Raw genomic sequence first — 23,359 nt, 5'->3', positions numbered from 1 at the left:
CCTGGTTGAGCATCTGTCTTTGGCTCAGGGCGTGACCCCAGGGTCCAGGATCGAATCCTGCGTAAGGCTCCCTGTGAGGAGCCTGCTTCTCCCTCTGCTTGTGTCTCTGCCTCTCTCTCTCTCTGTCTCTAATGAATAAGTAAATAAAATCTTAAAATAAAAGAAAGATATTCATCATAGGATAAAAGAAAAGTATTAAGGGAGGATTCAGAAGATAGCCCACTCCACTCCCTCAGTCCTGGCCAATAACTTGCTGGAACATTCACCCTGGGTAGTAGGATAGTCAGTTCATAGTTTTGCAACCTTTATTCCAGGGCTAGGACTCTCAGAGTCAGGAAAATATACTGGATATAGACTCCACAGAGTGTATAGGGAGTCTTATTTTAGTAATAGGGCAGTGCAGTGAGTCTGAGACTTCTGTCAGTAAGAGTGGGTAATGAGTTTTATCCTGTACATGTGGTATCTATATATGCAGTTGATATTGATGATGATTATAGGTGTTGGCAAACTAACAAAGAAAAGAGAGAAATTTTAACAATATGGTTTGGCTGAAAATAATGTTAATTGTAGTCTTCTGACTCATTTATTTCTATCCTATCTTTTTCCAGGAAGAATTTGAGGTGGCTAATTGTAGTTATTACATCAACTTATTATCATTTCTGTTCAATTACTACAACACAAAATTACGCATGTTAAAAATGTCAGATAAATGTATTAAGTTTGAGAGGTGCCTGGCTGGCTCATTCTGTGCAACTATTGATCTTGGAATTGTGAGTTTGAGCCCCACATTGGGTGTAGAGATTACTTTAAAAATAAAAAATAAAATCTTAAAGTTTCATTTGATTACAGTACTTAAGTGTCTAACCTGGGCACAGTATTTGTTGTATAAATCCAACAGTCTTTTATTCCCATAAAAACATGGTCATCTTATGGTTTCTTATTATTGGTTTCATTGGTTCAGAGTGGTAAGAAATAGATTTGATTAGTAAAACATGATTAACAGAAATACTGTTGAAATCAGCAATTGTTAGAATTATTTATTTACAAGTAATTATTGGATACCTCTTCCTCATGCCAAGAACCATGCGAGGCACTTGAGGGTGTAGAGATGAAAGTCTTTGATCTTAGTGAGCTTAGCTCAGAGAGGAAAAACAATTTAACTATCATGTGATTAAGTGAATAGTAGAGTAAGAAAACTTAATCCCATTTCTTGATGGTTAGGAAAGGCTTCCCAGAGAAAATGATATTTAAATTGAAAAGAATTTAAAAGTCAACAAAAGTCCATAGGTCGCGTTATAGTTCACTCTTTGTATTGTTGTTCTGTGGGTCTTGGCAAATGCCTTCACCCACTACTATGATACAGAATAGTTTCTCTTCCCTAAAATTTCCCTGTACTCTACCTATTCATCCTTCCTTCCTCCAAAGCCTCTGGCATAAATTAAGTTTTGAAAGATGAGTAGGATTCAGTCAAATAAAGGAGACAAGAGTTCATGATACTAGGACACTAACATGAAAAAGCATGATTTACAAACATGTTGAAAATTCTGGATGGCTTGAGGGCAGGGGAGATAACTGTGGGGCGGTGTTATAGATAAGGCATAGAGTTTTCATATCATGCATCGTTTGAAAGTAGCAAGCTATTTATATTTTATCTCAAAGACTGTGAGAAGCATTTGAAGACTTCAGGGGAATGAAATAATCAGATGGTGGTAATTAGAGTGATATACCCAGTTTTTTTTTTATACATTAAAAAAAATCTGTGGTAGAATGTAACACAGATACACAAATTCATAAAATGAACAGTTTAATGAATTCATATAAGATAGGCAAAAAATAACCTTTGTCAGGCGCCCCAGAAAGCTGTTCATATGCCCCTTCCCAATCTCAATTCCAATCTCCTTCTCTCTAAAAGTAACTGCCCTATCAACCTTTATGACAATGACTTCCTTGCTTTGTTTTATCACTCAGGTGTGCCTCACTAAACATTAAAATTTATTGGGACACCTGGGTGGCTCAGTGGTTGAGCGTCTGCCTCCGGATCGGGGCATGTCCCAGGATCCTGCGAGGAGCCTTGCTTCTCCCTCTGCCTATATCTCTGCCTCTCTTTCTCTGTGTCTCTCATGAATAAATAAATAAATCTTTAAAAAAAAATAGAATTTATTTTTGCCTGTTTTATCTTTTTGATATAGCTTATCATTCTTTTTTTAAATATATGGGTTCTTCCTCCATCTCTTAATTTTTCCTTACAGTTTTTTATTGAGGCAATGAGGCCATTTAACTACATGTCTTTGACTTTATAGTTTCCCATATTGTGAATTTCACTCCATATATTCCATAGTGAAATTTACTCTTCTGTCTTTTAAAATTTTTTTATAAATTGGTAGTTGCACCTGAAGATTGATGAAATTCAAATTTGATATGTTCCATTTGAAATATGTAATTTAAAACTCCCCTATTGGCAGCTATTTGGATTTTCCCCAAATTTTTGCTACTAAAACAATGCTATAATGAGCAACTTTGTGCAAATATGTTTTTGGTAAATGTGTAAATGGATCTCCCCTTCCTTATTATATATTCCTTTAAGTATTTTTATGTACCTTTCCTTCATAGTACTTGGTATGTATGATTATTCGATTAATATTTTTCTTCTCTAAGCCATAAATTTTAGAAGTAAGGAAAAGTATTCTCAGTACCTTTGCTCAATAATATTAGTTGAATTAGTGCAGTTCTAATAAGTAGAATTACTGAGTTAAGGAATATACACATTCTAAGTTTTGTTAGATATTGTATAATATCTATAGATATTATATATATATATATTAAGATTTTATTTATTCGTGAGAGATAGAGAGGCAGAGACATAGGCAGAGGGAGAAGCAGGCTCTATGCATGGAGCCCAATGTGGTACTCAATCCTGGAACCCCAGGATCATGCCCTGAGCTGAAGGCAGATGTTCAACCGCTGAGCCACCCAGACATCCCTCGAATTATATTCTAGAAAGATTGTATCTATTTTTATTTCTACTGCTGATACTCTTTCTCACATCTAGCCACACTGCCCTTTTTGCCTCCTCCATTTTCCCCTCTATCTCTTAATCCTTTCCTTCTACAAACATTGTTTTTAAAGTTTATTTTTAATAATTTCTGTACCTACTGTGGGGCTCAAACTCATGATCCCAAGATCAAGAGTTGAGTGCTCTTCTGACTGAGCCAGCCAGGCACCTTACAAATATTTTTTGGCACATTCTTTATTCTGTTCTAGGTACTTGGGATATATCAGGAAGCAAAAGACACCAAGATCCTGGATGGGCAGAAACCGTAAATATAATGAATAAGGAAATTATATAGGAATTTAGAGAGGGGACCAATAAAGGAGTAGATACTGAAAGACAATTGGGAATGCTAGAACCGAAATTGAGTTGTAATTATAAATAAGATGGTTAGTGTTTAAGCCACAGTGAGAAGAAGACTTTTGAGTAAAACTTGGAGATGAGGGAATTAGGGCTGTGGCTCCTGGGGAAAGCGTGCCGTGCAGAGGAAATAGCTGGTTCAGAGGCTAGTTGTAGGGCACCTGGATGGCTCAGTGGGTTAAGCGTCCAACTTTTGACCTCAGCTCAGTTCTCATTCTAGCAATTATAAGTTCAAGCCCTGCATTGGGCTCCATGCTTTGCATGGAACTTACTTTTTCTTTTTTGGGGGGAACCTACTTTAAAAAAAACAAAAAGGCTAGTTGAATGACTGCAAAGGGAGTAGGAAGAGGTCTTCTGGGTGTTGGTCTGTTCTGTTTCTTCATGTGTTCTGTTTACATGATTCACTGTATTCATTCATTGACTAATACACTTAGGATTTGTGTACTTTGCATCTTATACTTCAGTAGAGCTTCTATATTAAAAATAAGGAATGGATGTTGAACATTTCAAAATGGCTCAGTAAGACTTACCCATTGTTCATGGGTATTTTCCTTTGACTTTTAATTTGATGAATTCATTAATCAACTTCTATTAATAAATCATCTTTGTTTTCCTGTAACATGTCCTACTTGATATGGTAACTTATTCTTTTTTTTTTTTTTTTGATAACTTATTCTTTTACTATGATGTTAGGTTAAATTTGCTTGTATTTTAATACATATGTTCACAAAGAAGGTTGATCAATAGTTGTTTTTTTTTTCTTCCTTATGTTAGGTTTGAAGTACTTTTCTTAATTATAGGTTTTTAGGTTTTGTTTTTGTGTTTACCATTTTCAATGGAAAGAAAAGTTCTGTGGTACTTATCTAATCTGTCTTGAAAAGGAGAAGGAAATAATTTCTAATGGTTAACTTTATTGTCCTTTGTGAGCTACCTGGTAATTACTACAATTTAGTAATTGATAGGTGAGTCCTGTCATTACTTAGATGGATGGCTGTTCACTTGCAGTTTGAGGCTCAGATACCCTATCATTCCATTGTCTTGGAAAATTTGACCAGTACTGGATTGTTAATTGATGATACGATAGTTGCCTAGGGGTATTTTGTTTGGTAATTATAGACCTTATTTTTTAATGTGGCTATTTCTGATTCCTTGTATTTTCCACTAGAAGCAAGATGAAATAAGCAGAACAAGAAGCCTTTGGGTATGTTGTTACAGCCTAGTCAACAGGGATAAGTGAGGAAGCTTTGCCTTCTTATGGAAGAGGATTCATTTTTTTTGTATATTTTTTTATTGGAGTTCAATTTGCCAACATATAGCATAACACCCAGTGCTCATCCTGTCAAGTGCCCCCCTTAGTGCCCATCACCCAGTCACCCTGTCCCCCTGCCTACCTCCCCTTCCACCACTCCTTGTTTGTTTCCCAGAGTTAGGAGTCTCTCGTGTTCTGTCACCCTCACTGACATTTCCCACTCAAAATTTTAAGAGGATTCCTTTTTAATTGGGTCCTAGACCTGCTAGAATTTTTTCACTTTACATGTATGCTCACATTGAACTAGTCAGTGGGATAATGCATCTGGCTCTTCTTCTTCCATCGGTGCAGGATCACCGCTATGCTTTTAACTGAGAAGCGTTTTTCATCTAGGAAATTCTGTAGCTGTATTCTTCAAATTGTAATTCAAAATCATTGGCAGGAGAGTCTTCAGCCTCTTACTGAAAAGGCAGATTCCAATAACAACAACAAATACAGATTCTTAAGCCATTTCAGGCATTTTGAATTAGAATCTCTGGGTTTAGGGTCTAGGTATCTGTATTTTATAAACGAGTCTCAATTTTTTTTTAAAGTGTTTTTATTTTTATTTATTATTTTTGTTTTAGGAAGAGAGAGTACTACATGAGTGGGGAGGAACAGAAGAAGAGGGAGAGAGAGAATTTCAAGTAGGCTCCATGCCCAGTGTGGAGCTTAGACAGAGCTCGATTCATGACCCTTAGATCCATAACCTGGTCTAAAATTGAATCAAACATTCAACTGACTGAGCTGCTACCCAGGCACCACTTCTTCTTCTTCTTTTTTTTTTTAATGTTATTTTCAAGTAATTCCTACACTGAACGTGGGGCTCAAACCTACAACACCAAGATCAAGAGTTGCACGCTCCACTGCCTGAGCCAGCCAGGCATCCAGTCAAGTAATTTTTATTAAAATTTAAAGACCCTGCTTTGTAAGATTAAGAGGAACCTGCTTTTATTCAGTTATTATCTCCTTTAGTATAGGATTTCTGTGCCAGGCATTAGGAGGAATATAAAAGAAGTATAAAACTTAAATCTTACACTCAAAAAACTTACAACCAAGGCTAGGAATGGATGGATTGGATAAAGGCAAGCAATAAAATAAGTTCTAAAGTGGGTGTTTTTTAAAAATCAACTTTATTGAAATATATACACACAAAAAAACACCTATGTGAAGTGTCCAGTTGCATTAGTTTTGATAGATGTATATACCAGTGAAACTACCACCACTGTCAAGATGTAGAACATTTCCATTACCTCTGTTGTTGGTTTTTTTTTTTTTTTTTACCTCTAAATGTTTTCTCATGCCTTTTGTAATTTATCAATTCACCTGTTGATAGGCTCTTGGATTGTTTCTAGTTATTATGAATAATATGAACATTTTCATGATCTTATGTTTTCATTTCTCTTGGTTAGATACCTGGAAGTGGAATGGCTGGATCATATGGGTAGATGTGTGTTTAACTTTTTAAGAAATGGGCAGATAATTTTTGTTTTGTTAAGAGACATTGTACTAGAATCATTGAGCATTGTTTATGGAAAAATGCTTAACAGGAACTTCAGATTGGGTAACCAGCCAAATAAGGGAGAATAAGGAACATTTACTGAGTAATTATCATTTGTCTAGCACATGGATTTTAAATACTACATACACGATTTTCAAGATTTATGCAAATCTGAGAGGTAAGTGGTATTACTCTTCATTTTTTATGGATGATGAATACAAGGGCAGAGAAGTTAACTAGCCTAGGATCACACAGCTAGTAAGTGATGACTTTGAACCTAGGTTTATCTGGTTCCAAAACTCAAAACCATTTCCATTATACCAACAAGGAATGGAAATGAAGGACATTCCAGCTTCAAATAGGGGAAATCAGGCTCGTTCCTCTATCTCCCAAGTGTGGCAGAAACTGTGACAATACCTGTTTGCAAATAACGACTTTGTTTTGGGGGAATGGTTGGCAGTGTGATTTGATATTTATTTGGTATCAGATTATAGAGGACTTTGAAAACCGGGAAGATAAATATACTCTTTTATGCATAGTGGTTATAAATTATCAGAAGAGTAATGATGGACCCAGCCATTGCACTACTGGGTATTTACCCCAAAGATACAAATGTAGTGATCTGAAAACGTACCTGCACCCCACTGTTTATAGCAGCAATGTCCACAATAGCCAAACTATGACTAAGAGTCCAAATGTCCATTGACAGATGAATGGACATCACTTGATGGGATGAGCACTGGATGTTATACTATGTGTTGGAAAACTGAATTTAAATTAAAAAATTAAATAAAACAGATGAATGGATAAAGAAATGCTACTCAGCAATAAAAAAAATGAAATCTTGCCATTTGCGACAACATAGATGGAACTAGAGGATATTATGCTAAGTGAAATAAGTCAGAGAAAGCTAATTATATGATCTCACTCTTAGGTGAAATTTAAGATACAAAACAGGATCATAGGGGAAGAGAGGAAAAAATAAAACAAGATGAAATCAGAGAGGGGGGACAAACTCGAGAGACTTTCAATCATAGGAAACAAACTGAGGGTCTCTGGAAGGGAGGGAGATGGGGGGACAGGGGTAATAGGGTGATGGACATTAAGGAGGGCATGTGATGTAATGATGTAATGATGCACTGGGTGTTATATAAGACTGATGGAGACACCTGGGTGGTTTAGTGGTTGAGCATCTGCCTTCGGCTCAGGGTGTGATCCCAGGTCTGGGGAGCGAGTCCTGTGTCAGGCTCCCTGTGAGGAGCCTGCTTCTCCCTTTGTCTATGTCTCTGCCTCTCTGTCTGAGTCTCTCATGAATGAATAAAATCTTTAAAAAAGAAAAAAAAAAGACTGATGAATCACAGACCTCTACTTCTGAAACCAATAATATATTGTATGTTAATTAATTGAATTTAAATAAAGAAAAAAATTTTAATGTAATAATGTGATTAGAAGCTGGATTTAGGAAAATTAGTTCCTGAGATTAGAGCAGCTAATGTGCTGAGTAGATTGAATGGGACAGAGATTAGATGGTCATAAAGCCTGCCAAAATCTGCAATAATTCAGGCATGAGGTAACAAGTTCTTGATAAGGACTGCGAAACCTATGAGGAAGGAGATGTTTTGTTTTGTATGTTTTTTTTTTTTTCTTTTTTTTTCATTTTTGTCTTCAACTGAAGAAGGAGACTTGAGTAGAATTAACTATTAAACTTGTTGATGGATTGGACATGGGAGATAAAGTAGAGAGGACTTTTGGAATGGTTTTGTGGCTTCTGGTTTTGAAGTGTTGGGAGTTTTAAGTGTTGGAGTTTTGGGCTTTTGAGGTACACTTAGCAAAGCTAATCTGCACAGAACTCACAACATTGTAAATACACTGTCATTGCCAGTTGGAAGCTCTAGTTTTCTAGACTGCCTGACTCTAAGCATCGGATGCCACTGAGCTGCAGAGTAATTGGTTATTCACTTGTTAATATGTGAACTAAAGAGGTTTGAGGCTCTAGGGAGGTGGGAAACATTAGCATGCTCATTAAAATTGTCAGTTTGACACACATTTGATATGTGTGAATACCCAATTTGAGTATGTTGCTGGTTTTGTAAGAAGCTCTTAAGGTACTGAGTTTTGTGTGTAATACGTTTGGCCATTGTCTGTTCTCTGCTTGCTTCTTTTTGGCATCCTTTGATAAGCAGCGTCTACCATCTTGCTCACATTCAGTGTTTTACTGTGTGAATTGTGGAATCTCTTTCTCCTTATTCTATTGTATGTGCTTCCATTTGTTTCTAAGTAGTCTATACTCCAGCTTTCATTCGTTACAATTGCTAATAATGTTTTTAGTAACCTTTTTATTTCTAAATCCAGTACACCATTTTCATTTGACATTTATTAACCACTGCTTCCTTTTTTTAAAAAAAATTAATTTTTATTGGTGTTCAATTTACCAACATACAAAGAAACACCCAGTGCTCATCCCGTCAAGTGTCCGCCTCAGTTGCCCGTCACCCATTCCCCTCCACCCTCTGCCCTCCTCCCCTTCCACCACCCCTAGTTCGTTTCCCAGAGTTAGGAGTCTTTATGTTCTGTCTCCCTTCCTGATATTTCCCAACATTTCTTTTCCCTTCCTTTATATTCCCTTTCACTATTTTTTATATTCCCCAAATGAATGAGAACATACACTGTTTGTCCTTCTCCGATTGACTTATTTCACTCAGCATAATACCTTCCAGTTCCATCCACATCGAAGCAAATGGTGGGTATTTGTCGTTTCTAATTGCTGAGTAATATTCCATTGTATACATAAACCACATCTTCTTTATCCATTCATCTTTCGATGGACACCGAGGCTCCTTCCACAGTTTGGCTATTGTGGACATTGCTGCTAGAAACATCGGGGTGCAGGTGTCCCGGCGTTTCATTGCATCTGAATCTTTGGGGTAAATCCCCAACAGTGCAATTGCTGGGTCGTAGGGCAGGTCTATTTTTAACTCTTTGAGGAACCTCCACAATGTTTTCCAGAGTGGCTGCACCAGTTCACATTCCCACCAACAGTATAAGAGGGTTCCCTTTTCTCCGCATCCTCTCCAACATTTGTGGTTTCCTGCCTTGTTAATTTTCCCCATTCTCACTGGTGTGAGGTGGTATCTCATTGTGGTTTTGATTTGTATTTCCCTGATGGCAAGTGATGCAGAGCATTTTCTCATGTGCATGTTGCCCATGTCCATGTCTTCCTCTGTGAGATTACTCTTCATGTCTTTTGCCCATTTCATGATTGGGTTGTTTGTTTCTTTGGTGTTGAGTTTAATAAGTTCTTTATAGATTTTGGAAACTAGCCCTTTATCTGATACGTCATTTGCAAATATCTTCTCCCATTCTGTAGGTTGTCTTTTAGTTTTGTTGACTGTTTCTTTTGCTGTGCAAAAGCTTCTTATCTTGATGAAGTCCCAATAGTTCATTTTTGCTTTTGTTTCTTTTGCCTTTGAACCACTGCTTCCTTGAAACATTGGGTTTTTTTCTGATTCAGAGATCACATCACTATGGTTTTCTTCGTCTCTGGCTTTTTCCCAGCCTCCTTCATAGACTCTTCCTTTTTTTTTTTTTTTAAGTCAGATTTATTAAGGTATAATTTACATAGAATAAAATTCTCCCCTTTAGTATACAGTTCTATGAGTTTTGACAACCGAGTTTTGTAACTACAACCATAGTTAAGATATAAAGCAGTTCTGTCAACTCTAAAATTTTCTAAACCCCTTTGTAGTCAGCCTTTTCCACTCCTGCCCATGAAAACTGTAATTTTTTTCTGCCCCTGTAGTATTGCCTTTTCCAGAAAGTCATATAAGTAGAATCATATTATATTTAGCTTTTTGAGTCTGGCTTGTTACACTAATCATATTGCATCCAAGATTCATCTGTGTGTGTCCATTCATTACTTTTTATTCCTGAATACCACTCTATTATATGGATATACCATGGTTTGTTTATCTGTTCAGCTGGTGGACATCTTTGTTTACAGTTTATTATGAATTAAGCAACTGTGAACATTCATGTATAGGATTTTATGTAACATGTTTCCCCCCCTTGGGTAAATACATATGAGAGGGAATGCTGGGTTTTATGGTATATATTTAACTTAATAAGAAATGCTCAGATTATTTTCCAAAGTGGCCTTCCACTTTGCATTCTTGCCCACCATGTATGAGAATTCCAGTGTGTCCACAGCCTCACCAACACTTTCTCTTGTCAGTTCATTCATTTATTCTTTTCTTTCTTTCTTTGCTTTTTTTAAAAAAAAAAATTGTCAAAAAAAAAAAATTGTCTGCTTTTTAAATATGGCTACTCTGTAGATTCCCCTGATCCCCTTTGTACAGTCTTTTTCTTTATCCTGCATTCTGCCTCATTTAAAAAATTTTTTAAAAAAGACTTATTTATTTTGGAGAGAGAAAAGAGGCAGAGGGGCAGATGTAGAAGGAGAGAGAGAATCCCAAGAAGACTCCCTGCTGAATGTGGATCCTGATGCAAGGCTCAATCCCAGGACCCTGAGAACATGACCTGAGCTGAAATCAAGAGTTGGCCGTTTAACCAACTGAGTCACCTAGGAACCCCTGCCTCATTGGTTTTTTTTATATTTACATTTTAATTTTTATCCATTAATTTACAAATATTTGTTGAGTTACTATTTTGTGCCAAGCACTGTTTAGGCAGTAGGGATACAGCAGGGTACAAAGCAGAAAAATCTGTCTTCATGGCAGCTTGTATTCTGAAACCTTAAAACTCCACATATCTTTCCTTAGGTCTACAACCATATATCCAGCTGTCTTCCCAGATATACTCATTTGAAATACCTCATAGATAACTCACAGCCAGTAATCTTACACTGAATTCATCATTTTTTTCAACCTGCCCCTCTTGTATTTCTCTTCTTGATGAGTGGTGTCATATCCACCCAATAGCTCAAGCTAAAATTGTTTATTCTCCTTTATTCTCCTCATCTTTATTCTCCTCAGCTCCCACATTGAGTTACTTATTAAATCCTATTGATTTTATCTCACGAATGTATCTATTCTACTCCCTCTACCACTTTCCTAGTTCAATCCATCATTAGGTGAGTACAGTAGCTTCCTTATCAGCCTCCCTGACACCAGTCTCCAGTCCACCTATCCTACAAACTTGTGGCCACACTGTACTATGATCCTCTAAAATGACAAATCTGATTCATCTCTCCCATGCTTTATACCAATTCATTTGTGGAATTTAAGAAACAAACTAACAAAGAAAAAATAAAGAGATAATCCAGAAAACAAACTCTTAACTATAGAGAATAAACAGATGTTACCAGAGGGGTGGCGGATGGAGGATGGGTGAAGTAGGCGAAAGGGATTAAGAGTGTACTTGATGTCATGATGAGCATTGGGTAATGTATAGAATTATTGAATCACTTTATTATAAACCTGAAACCAATATAACACTGTATATTAACCATCCTGGAATTAAAAAAAAAAAAAGCTGTGATGGCTCTGCATTAACCTCCAGATAACATCAAATTCCTAACATTACTAAATTTCTAACCATTACTTAGGACCTCCTTTGATTAAGTTCTTTCATAACCCTTCAGTGTCCTATTCAGATATGCTATAACTATTTGCAAGTTCACTGAATGTGCTTTTGTGTGTATGATTTACATTTCCTGGAACATCATCCTTCAACCCCCTTATTGGTACTTAACACCTAGCAAAATCTATCCTCAGTAATTGTCCTTCTGGCTAGTGAGATGTTTTAGTGTGTTTTTAGAGTGAGGAAGGAAACTTGCTTAATTAAACTGATGTTCTTTCTCTTATAATGGGTACCACACTGAAGTGACAATAGGGAACTGGTTGGTCAGAGAGCATGTTATTTTCATGGCTTGGGATTGGATCTAGGGAGTGGAATCAGATCATTTGATTTAGTCCTATAAGATACTTATTGAGCATCTACTATGTATAAGGAACTGCTGTGCAGTACTGTGATGCATTCAAAGATGAGGCAATGTCTTGCAATGAGAGGCTTCTTTGGGTCCAGAGTTTCAGTGAGAAGCAGCATTGTCACTTGCCCGGAGCAATCTAGGTTGCTAGGCATGTTCTAAAGTTCGGTTCTTTCCCTTTCTTTCTTTTTTCTTTTTTCTATCTTTTTAAGGAAGCAAAGTAATTACTCTCCCAGAGTTGTTATGGCAACTATGTTGTAGCCTGGGAGAATTTTCTCTTTAACTCCTTCTTTTTCTATGGCTAGGAAGTTAGATAAATTATTAAAATTTAAGAAATGGCACAGTAAGTCAACATATCTTTTCTGAGGGATAGGAAGAGATGGAGGTAGTAGGAGGAAGGTAAATATAGGAAGAAAACTCTTAGTGTATAGTTACATTAAATGGACTATGACCGATTAGTAGTCCTATATCCCCAGGTTTGGGAGTTGGCTCAGGTAATGAAACCAGCCTATGTTGGCATTATTCAGTGCTTCCAGAATTTTGAGTCTTAACTGCAAATTTTGAAGGGAACTGCACCCTCAGAGCTCTGAGGACTTTCTAACCCAGACATAGACAATCCCTCAACAGATATTAGTGTGTGGATCTTCCTGTTACCTATTTTTAAAGAACCTGTAAGGCAAGCAAAAACATGGCAACATGAAAAAAACAAAACAAAACAAAAATGCCAATTGCTTGCCCTGTTCCAGGGACCTGTACTAAGTACTTTACATGCATTTTCTCTTAAAATCCTTTGGTAGCTGAGACTCATAATATTCTCATATTACAATTGAAGAAATATCTGTAATTTTTTCAAGACCATATGGCTAGTAGTGACAGAGCTAGAAGAACTTAAGTTTGGCTTGAGTACTCATGTTCTTAATTATGAAGCTAAATTACTCCTGGTTTCTTGGGATAAAGGCCTATTTTTAGTGTGCGTGTGTGTGTGTGTGTGTGTGTGTGACATTAGTTGCCTCAAATTCAGTTTTGGGTATGGAATAGGATTTAAATGTAATTAATACTGAATTTTTTATTTTGAAAAATGAGTAGAAAGTGTTCAATTTTCTCTTGTCATTGAAAGCTTCTGTATTTATTGGATTTTATTAATTGTATAGGCAGTTAGAAAAAAGTGATTCTGAGCAGAATGCTACAGTGTTTTATTACATATTGGGAGATTAGATGTTAAAGCTATTCTTTGGCCTTTTAATTTTCAGTAGAGAGCATCAAAATTAGATTCATTGCTCCTAGACAAGGGAATCATTCTCTTTTCCACTGTGTCAGGTCTGAGATTCTCATTCTTTGGTTTGGTGACCAAAGATATACAGGAAGGATTTCTTAAAGACAGGTCGAATTTTTGTCATTTTGAACAGGGAAGAGTATATCAGCTCCTAAATGATAATGTTCTGAGTCCTAGGCTAGAAGGAGTTTTAAGGGTGTAAAAGCAGGGATGCCTGGCTGGCTCAGCCAGAGGAGTGTGTGACTCTTGATTTCAGGGTCCTGAGTTTGGGCCCCACATTGGGTGTAGAGGTAACTTAAATAAAGAAAACTTTTTTAAAAAGAGTGTAAAAGCAGTTTTTTTGTTATTCTCTATATAGTAAATTAGAACAAGAGTACTTTGTAGGTTTGTCTCATGCTTGGTAGAAGGCTCATGCTAGATAGAGCCTTGCAGAAGGCTCTCTACATGTTCTGTAAAATTAATGGAATACAAGTAGGGTAGGTTCAAGCATGGTAAGGTGTATAGTCATTGGTGGGATGGGGAAACAGTCTTTGAATTATTACTAAAATTGTCTCTGTTACTCTTTTTTTTTGCTACCATTTGCGGTTTTCTTAGGTCACTGGACCTATTTGGGCTGGGGAGAGCAGCAGAGTACGTAAGAAATTGAATTCCTTATAATTTTCTTGATTTTACCCTTTAACACACTCCCTCTGAACTATGAAGCTAGATTTTCATGCATACAAGCATATATAATTCCACTCCTTTCTCCTCCCCTACTTAAAACTCAAAGACCATTACTTGCAAGGAATGTTATATCCTTTTAGGCTGGGTTTTTTGAAGACAGTGTGTGTGTGTGTGTGTGTGTGTGTGTGTGTGTGTGTGTGTGAGAGAGAGAGAGAGAGAGAGAGAGAGATTTCAACCCAAGTCCCAATTATAATCTTGGCAGTATCTCTTGATTTTTTTCCTTCCCAGGGATAAGTGATACCATCAGCACCTAGTGTAGGGAACCCTCTCCTTTGGTCTCCTTTGGTCTCTTCATTCTACAGCTTTGAGTGGGCAGTCAGTTCTTTCCAGCAAGATACACAACGTTAGGCTGACATTACTGGCTGTGTTACCCATCTTACAGGGAATTTGGTTGAGTCCCAGTTCTTAGGTATCCAGCAGGTGCTAAGAGGAGCCAAATTTTGTTCTGTCACTGGAATTTCTTATGAATGTGTACTTTCTGTGATTTGCATCCTGAGTGTTTCCACTAGGAACCTGCTGAAAGGCAGCCTAAGAGAGCTGAGATAACTTAAGGGTTTCAAGTAGGAAAAAAATAACTAAGCCATAGAAAAGAATGGTTTGAATTCTCTTGCCTTTTTTCTCAGGCTGATGAAGTTCTACCTGTACTCTGGATTTAAAGACAGGGATTCAATCCAGGAACAGGACATACCAGAAAGCTTCATTATTCAGTATTTCATTCAGTATTGTTTGAGTGACTGCACTATACTTGGGGCCCGTTTTTGCCCCAGATTAGATTACTCTCCCCAGGTTTATTTTCTAGCATTCCCTTCCATATCCTTTTATGCACCTGCCAGATGAGCTACAAAATGTTTCTTAAAAAAAGAAGACCTCGTTGAGTCTTTACTCACGCCATTGTTTTTATCTAGATCCTAGAAGGTATTTCCCCTCCCCCTCTGAACTTCACCGGTTGAAAACCTACCAATCTTTTAAAGTTGTCTCTGCCATAAAGCTTTTCCTGCTTACCGTAATTGGAAGTGACCTTGCCTTCAACTCACATAGTACTTGATTTATACTGTACTCATGATAGTTACTTTCTTGTATTTGTATCCATTTCTCTCTCCTTTCAGACCAACTCTGTACTCTGAATCTTCTGTGTTTAGCCTTGTACTTATAGGCATCCAATAAATACTTGAATGAGTTAATTTTCCCAGCCTTTTAATTTTCCAAGGGCTTTTTAATTTTCGCCTTCAAGCTAGCTCACAAGTCCTTCTTAGACTGAATAACCAAACCTGCACTCAGATTCTCTTTTTCAGTGAAGCCAGGATTTTTCTGTTTTAACTGTAGTGGTGTGATGGAGTAGAGTAGAGCCAGTAAGGGATTATTACTGCTGCCGTAAAAGCACAATTTTTTCATTCAAGGTTCTTTCTTAATTTCCCTTGTTAGTTTCTAATCAGCCTTGGTGGTGCCAAGAGGGTTACTTTCTAGGGAGTTCAGGGATGATGTCAGGGGAGAAAAATCTGGTCTTTGCCCTCATCTACTTTTTTTTGTTTCTCTTTGTCTCACCTCACTTTTTTGTATTTCCTTTTTTCCTGTCCCCTCTTCTACTTTTCATATTCTCTTCTACTCTTAACCTCTTCTTTCCTTGAACACTTTATTTCTTAATATTTGCCCTTTATTTCTTTAGTATAAAAATGTCAGCTTTTAGGAAAGTTTTGGAGTATTATCCCCTTACCTTAGCAAAATAAAATTTAAAAAAGCAGAGCATTATTTAGGAGTAACAGGTTAGATGCAGTGAAAAACTAAGGGTCCATCCATCATAGTTTATGGCTCTGGATCATGGATGCTCCTAACTCTGACTGGCCTCATAATCAGTGGGATTGCCTATCATTGCTCCCTCTTTGGTTCTCTGGGTTATGTGTTGATACTTCTGCTGGAATTTAAAAAGACTTTCAGCTTTGTCTCCTTTGTTGCCCCAGCTCTCTCATCTGTGTGCATGAAAAATCCATCTGACTTCTTCACACTGACTCCTTCTGTGGGTTCAGAAAGAATTAAGTCTGAAAGACATACTGGTTTTTGTCCCTTGATCCTTTCTTTCTAGTGTTCAGAACAACAAATACATCAAGATCTGAAACCAATGCCCCTGAAGTCTTTTTTTTCCCCCTAATATGTGACCAGAATATTTTCTGAGCAGAATGCCTTGCATCCCCTATTGTTTGACAAGTACCTTTCCTGACCACTTGAAGGTTAGCCTTTTTCTCATACTGACTTTTTCTCCTGAGGTTCTGATTACTCTCCTTCTTATGTTCACATTGTTGCCTTAAACTCAAAAGGGAAAAGCTCATGAGATCTACCTGTACTCCCAGCTATACTCACAAATGTTGTCTGGAATCCAGTGTTCACATATTCTCCCTTGCTTGTAAAACCCACATGTTTGTGCCCCCTCATCTCTTTTAGTGGAATTATTATCTACCAGGTAGTCTGATTTGCAAGCCAAGATGTCATTTTCCTGTTACCTTCCATTTGTCCCCACATTTTATCATTTGTCTAGATTTTTTTTTTTCATCAGCTCTTTTCCATTTCTACTACATGGATGCCGGTTCTTATCTCCTACACGAGCAATTATGAAAGCCTAATCTTATGGTCTTCAGAAGGCTCTCACTGCCTACATAATTTACCAAGATTTTTTTTTTTAATTACTAATATGAGGAGTTCATCATCTGCTAAAAGTATCTCCATTTTGGGATAATGAATGTTCCTTTTCCTCACTGAACCAAATAGGAAATTGGCAAGACAGGACATCTGGGACCTTGTTAATTATACACATATGGAATTGGTGTCAGAAATGGCTTCTCTATAAAATAAACCTTAAAGACTATAAGGTTGAGCTCCCTTTCTAAGTACAGTGTTAAATATTTTTATTTTTGTTTGGGGCAGGATTTGTAACTGTGGTCATTTTAGCTATCATCGAGCAAGACTAAAACCAACCAGGCAGGTGCTGGTCTGAAAAGCAGAAATAATTCTTTGAAATTATAGTCACTGTTGTTAGATAGACTTGGCTGCATTGTCAACAAGATCCCATTGCTAGTGCTTATATTTTCCTCTTCTCCTTCAACCCAGACTTTGGATGGAAATTCTGAGACCCTGGGTGTAGGTACTTGATAGGAATTGTTAGAAAAATCTGTTGTTGCAGCAAGACAGGAAGATGCTACTGTTCTGGGGTGCCTGATGGGCTCAGTTGGTGGAGCATGTGACTCGATCTTGGGGTCATGAGTTCTAGCCCCACAATGGTTATAGAGCTTACCTTAAAAAATACAAATAAAATTTGTCATAGTACTTTAAATAAAGGCAGCCACTATTCTTATTTGTATCTAGAGCTTTTGGTTCTTCAGAGGCTTGGCTTTGAACTTCCTGATTCTCTGGCCACCTTCTGATGTTGGACTTGCTTATTGGGTTCAGCCATGTGTATTTTTAATTTTATTTATTTATCCATGAGAGACAGAGGGAGAGAGGCAGAAACACAGGCAGAGGGAGAAGTGGGCTCCATCTAGGGAGCCTGGTGTGGAACTCGATCCTGGGACTCCAGAATTATGCCCTGGGCCAAAGGCAGACACTCCACCGCTGAGCCAAACAGGCGTCCCTAGCCATGTATTTTTAAAGTCTAAAAACAGCAAGCCAACTCTAAATGAAAATTTCTCTTCTGCCCATTTTGATAATAATAGAGGATTAGAATCTATGACATTTAAAAGCAGATCGTTCATTAGAGTTATGAGAGCTAGAGAATAAAAATTCCAGGAAATTCTGCATTGGGAAAATACAGTTTAGAACTCCTCTAGGAATCAACACTAAAATGAAAGCAAGTTTCTTGTCTTATTAAATAAGGAAAGAAACTTGTGGGTATTAATGAAACAGGTTTCCACATGGGTTTGAGGTCACTTGGCTCACATTCAGCTCAGCTTGCTCTTGTTCTCAAGGTCCAGGCTTGTGGCTACTTGAGTTAGAAGCAGAAAAAAATTCTAAAAAACTAAGTAAAGCTAGGATGTCTTGATTGACTGTGCTTATTCCACAGCTTTTGAAGATCCTGATAGTGCCGTTGATGACCGGGATAGTGACTATCGCAGTGAGACCAGCAATAGCATCCCACCTCCTTACCATACAGCTTCCCAGCCCAATGCTTCTGTGCACCAGTTTCCCATGCCCATGCGATTGCCACAGCAGCTGCTACTTCAGGGCAATTCCCGGGATTCTTGCAATGACTCCATGCAAAGTTACGATCTTGATTATCCAGAGCGGCGGGCCCTTAGGTGGGTATTGAAAACAAAGCACTTTCTCTTATTAGAATGTAGTTTCCAAGATGTAACTAAGAATATAGATGCTTTCATCTGAGGTGGTAGTGGAAGTATAGCAGTATAATAGTCCAAGCTACAGCCATTTTGTCTAGAATCTCAGTTTTTTTTTCTCTGCTATACATTCACATTTAGATATTTCTGTCATTAATATTTCTCTTTGTGATCAGTGATTCTCAACGGGTGAGAGCATGCTCACTTAGGATAGATAACTGAAAAAAACAAAACAAAAAAACAAAACCAGCACACGCCTCTGCCCAGCCCAGCAATTCTGAAACACTCTTTACCAAGATTTAAAAAAAGAAAATCACAGGTGTTAAATGTTTGGATAACCTTTCCTACCTAAATATTTCCCTGGGAACTTCAGATGATATCTTCAAAGCAGATTCCATACTTTTGCTGGAACTTTAGAAAATTTTTAAATATAGAAAACATGGTTTAAAAAATGTTAAGGTGCAGTATAACATATAGTGAAGAATCTCCCACCTGTACGTGTCCTCCTTGGTCTCTTTCCTATCTCCTAGTTCTCACCCCACCATTGTTTGTTTCCTATGTATCCTTCTATAGACTACTGTCATATGTTTATGAGTATAGAAACAAATATATACTCACCCGACTTTCCCCCTGTTTAAAAAATAATTCGAAAAAAATTTGGAAAAATATTATAATCAACAACATCCATATTCATGTTGCCTTGATTCAGCTGGGTTAATATTCTATCACATTGATTATTTATTTTATTTTTATTGTATCATTATTCAGGTTCCCCAACATTTTCCCCATTGATTTTAGCATCCATTGATAATCCTAGCTTGAATCAAGTATTGGTTGGAGGTTAATATTTTAAAAACCATTCCAATTTAGCTCATACTTTTTGTTACTAAAGTTCCTGTCTCAGTTTACTATTATCTCTGAGAATATTTTCAGTGAATTTTTTCCTATATCAACCATCACAGAGTTTTTACTGTTTATGATCTGATTCTAAGAAGAAACATGCCAGGAATCTTACAATAGTTAGTCTCTACTCCTTGCTGGTTTATTAACTGAATATTTGCATATTTTTAGAAAGATCTTATTTATTTGAGAGAGACAGATCATGACAGAGATAGTGAGAGAAAGCACAAGTGGAGAGGAGAGGGAGAAGGGACTCCCCTGATGTGGGGCTCTGTCCCAAGACCTGGAGATCATGACCTGAGCTGAAGGCAGACTCTTGACCAACTGAGCCACCCAGACACCCCTTAATGTTTGTATATTTTATGTTTTTGATTTTAGTGGTTTATATTGTCCTACTTTAGGGGAAAAAAACATAACAGCAAAACCCCCACTACTTTTAGCTTCCTTTTCCCCTCCCTCCTTTGCAAGTATTAGATGTGTAAGCCAGCAATAATAATGGCACATCAACCTAAATGACTACATACTGTTCTAGAGTACTTCATTTTACCTAATTATTACCCTATTATTATTTTGATTATTTCCTGGGCTACCACTATAATAATACTTAGAGGAGCATTAGTGATATACTTTAAATTGTAAATTTTTTCCTAAGAAATTTTTTAATTGATCCCCTATAAATTTGATTTTAGTGTATCAGTATATGAAATGAGATTAAAGAGTAAATATTTTTTTATCTCCAGCAGAGAAGAAAATTACATGATCATTCATTCATTCAAAAGAGAGAGCACAAGCTGGGTAGGGGCTGAGGGGTAAGGAGAAGCAGACTCCCCACAGAGCAGAGAGCACAATGCAGGGCTCAATCCTAGGATCCTAGGATCATGACTGGAGCCAAAGACAGACACTTAACCAACTGATTCACCCAGGCATTTCAAAAATTACATGACTTTTAAGTAACCTTTTATCATAGACATTTTTAACTAAAATTCTTGAAAATATCCATTAAAAATATTTGAAGTTGATTTGTCACTAACATTGATTTTTAAACTTCTCTCTTACTGTAGATGCCAAGTTCTTGGAGATGGTCTAAATCCTTAAGTTAGTTTTTTAAAATCCTAAGGGAACAAACACATTCTTAGTATCTTCCATTAAATTAGAAGTATAAAAATAAATAGTTTCATTCACTACAGCAATGGCTATGTATTGATTTAAGTTGAAGTATAAAAACTTCTAGGCTGAAGCTAGTTTGGTTTGAGTTTTTGAGGATACTGCAGGATAATGAAATTGCATGTAAAAAAATGTTATATTGGATTTGCTCAACCAAATGGGCTTTTGCCTAATGAGTCCAAAATAACTGGGATCTTACATAAATTATATAAAAATACGTAATTTGAGGTTTGACAATAGAGTTGGACTTTGTTAGATATATAGCCAAAGTGTCTCTAGTGTTGAAGGGGGTCAAAAGAATATCTCTTGAAGCTTATTATTACTGTCTCTTCAAGTCTCTCTCTCTTAAAGATTTTTAGTGACTAAGTGACCACCATGATCTTGTTTGTATTTCCTATATAAATACAATTGGATGTTAAATCTATAAAGAACATGAGTCGACAAGCACTTAGTCTACAGGTCCTCTGTATACCCCCACTTGAGTACACAGGAAGCAGGCAGTTTCTGATCTGAAAGAAAGGTCAGGTATCTTATTTATGGACTTAAGTTGGAATACAGCTTCTAGTGTTAGTATAGGAAAAGATATTCATTTCCCTGTGATCCTCAATGCATATATAGCTTTTAGATTTTGCATATTATAATGCTTTAAATAATTTGCTCTTGTCGATACCGTAAGGTTTTGACTTCTGACAAAGATTATTTTTATTATGTATTTTTTTTCCTTCTTTTTTTAAGGTTTATCTGTCTCTTAGAGATAGAGTGCACTCACAGGAGCTCAAACAGGGAGAGAGGCAGAGAGGGGAAGAGGGAGGGAGAGAGAATCTCAAGCAGACTCCATGCTGAGCATAGAGTCTGACTCGGGGCTCAATCTCACGACTCTGAGATCATGACTTGAGCCAAAATCAGGAGTCAGATGCTTAACTGACTGAGCCACCCAGGTACCCCTATATATTTTTTCTTTTTAAGAGAAATATGTTTGACCATATTCTTGGCTATACTACCTCAAATAATAACTTTCAGCAAGTTATCAGCTTGACTTCTTTTCAGACCCATATTAATCAACAAACTTAGGTCTCTTGAAATCCCTTGATATATTTTTGTTAAATACTTAACAGTTCAACCTGAGTGTTGCAAATACATTCTAAATATCCAGGAAACATTTTCATTTTGTTTCTATCTTGGAAAATAAAAGGATCCTAAAAAGTTCATGGTAGCAAGTAGCTATGGTTATTATCATAGCTGTTCTTTTTCTGAAGTGGAAAAAACTATTTGGCTAAAGTATTTTATTTTATTTATTTATTTTTTTTGGCTAAAGTATTTTATTTTATTTTATTTTTTTTTCCTTTGGCTAAAGTATTTTAATACTGATTTAAGAACATATAGATTTCTTTATCATATTTTTTCAGCCTGAATGGTAATTTTTATTATATTATTTTAGTTTTCTCATTGAATGTGCACTAAATTTTATAATTTGTTTCTTCCCTTTCCCTGTTTCTTCTCTTTTCTTGGCCTTACTATTCCTCCCAATTTTATTCTTTTACACCAGACAAGGCTTGCAGGCTAAAAATGACAAAATTAAGGTTATTTCAGCTTTCTCTGATACTGACTATGAAGAGCAAGAAAATATATATAAAGAGATAGAGGAGAAAATATCACAAGAGTTTCTAGAAAACAGTAACATAAATTTAAAGGAAGCAGAAGCAAAAGAGATTAGAACTCTTTCAAAAACTGGTAAATATTACAGCCAACAAGAACAACTGAAGTGTAAGAATCGGAAAAAGATACCATCTCTGGGTCAAGAAAGTGAATTTTCTACTGCCTTTAATTTTGACCTTGAATTTGAAACCTCTGTATTCTCCAGATATCCTCAGAAATATACAATAGATAGGAGAAGGAAAAACAAACCCTTATACCGTCATTTTGAAGGCAGTGAAAGACGACCATATGATGATAGATCAGGAACTAAGACTAACTTCAAAAGTACATATCCTAACACTGAAAATTGTAACGTTTGCCACATTGAAAAGAAGAAACAAAATTATCCAATTTTACGCCCTTACAAAAATGGTTTTGTGGTTAAGAGTGGCATGTGGACTACTAAGTTGGAAAATCATAATTATGATCTTTCTGGTTGTTTTAAGAACTATGAAAAGTCATCTGGCTTAAACCAATATGTCACTAATTTCACTCCATTAGATATTCTTGAAGATTCTGCCAGTAGTACTTCTGATGAACTTCTGAGTTCTCCTCTTACTGATAAACAGGAAGGTTTATTGTCACCAACAAATCATCCATCCGATGTCCATCATGTTGGAGGCTTTCCTGAAGAATATCATGTAACAAATCCAGTATTCCCATTACCAAAGTTAAAGTGTGATGCAAACACACTTGGAGATCAGTCTGGGTGCCCTATGGAAGAGATGACCCCTTCCTCTCTTGAGGAACCCAAGAAGGAGTATGTTGATACAATGGATGAGCTTCAGTGTTTGGTAGAAACAGTGTCAGAATATTTAGCAGAGAAGGAAGAAGAGATTAATCGATTTGGCTCCCTTCCAAAAACTAAAAAATCACTTAAACACAATAGTACTGTTGATAACGCAGAGCACAAAATGCCTGAGGATCAAAAAGCACCTTCAACCATTGTCGAGAATGACAAAGACAAGGCTATATTTTTTCCTGAGCTGAATGGAGTGAAATGTGCTGTTGGTTCTCTGTTCAGTTCACTCACAGAAAAAATGGGTTCAGGCACAAAGCAGCTAACAACCTCTGTGGAAAAGCTGGTTTATTTAGTTCCAGAGAAAACAGAAACTCTTAATCAAGTAGAGACGATTAATTCAGGAT

General features: G+C 36.7%; 1 protein-coding gene across 28 annotated transcripts in view; it reads left to right on the top strand.

Annotated features, from left to right (window-relative positions):
• UNC13B (unc-13 homolog B) overlaps positions 1–23,359 on the top strand; it is a 245,728-nt gene that overhangs the window by 126,564 nt on the left and 95,805 nt on the right. For 15 of the 28 annotated variants that reach the window (XM_072728005.1, XM_072728001.1, XM_072728010.1 and 12 more), the window contains one exon: positions 18,184–18,418. In XM_072728005.1, coding sequence (XP_072584106.1) covers positions 18,184–18,418 — 235 coding nt within the window. Of the gene's footprint in view, positions 1–14,009; positions 14,046–18,183; positions 18,419–23,359 lie in introns of all 28 variants that reach the window. The other 13 variants (XM_072728015.1, XM_072727999.1, XM_072728009.1 and 10 more) reach the window with 1 other exon arrangement.

Source organism: Vulpes vulpes, chromosome 12 (genome assembly GCF_048418805.1).
Source record: "Vulpes vulpes isolate BD-2025 chromosome 12, VulVul3, whole genome shotgun sequence".
NCBI classification, from domain to species: Eukaryota; Metazoa; Chordata; class Mammalia; order Carnivora; family Canidae; genus Vulpes; species Vulpes vulpes.
Note: the sequence above shows the minus strand (reverse complement) of the source record. Positions and strands in the feature narration are given on the sequence as shown.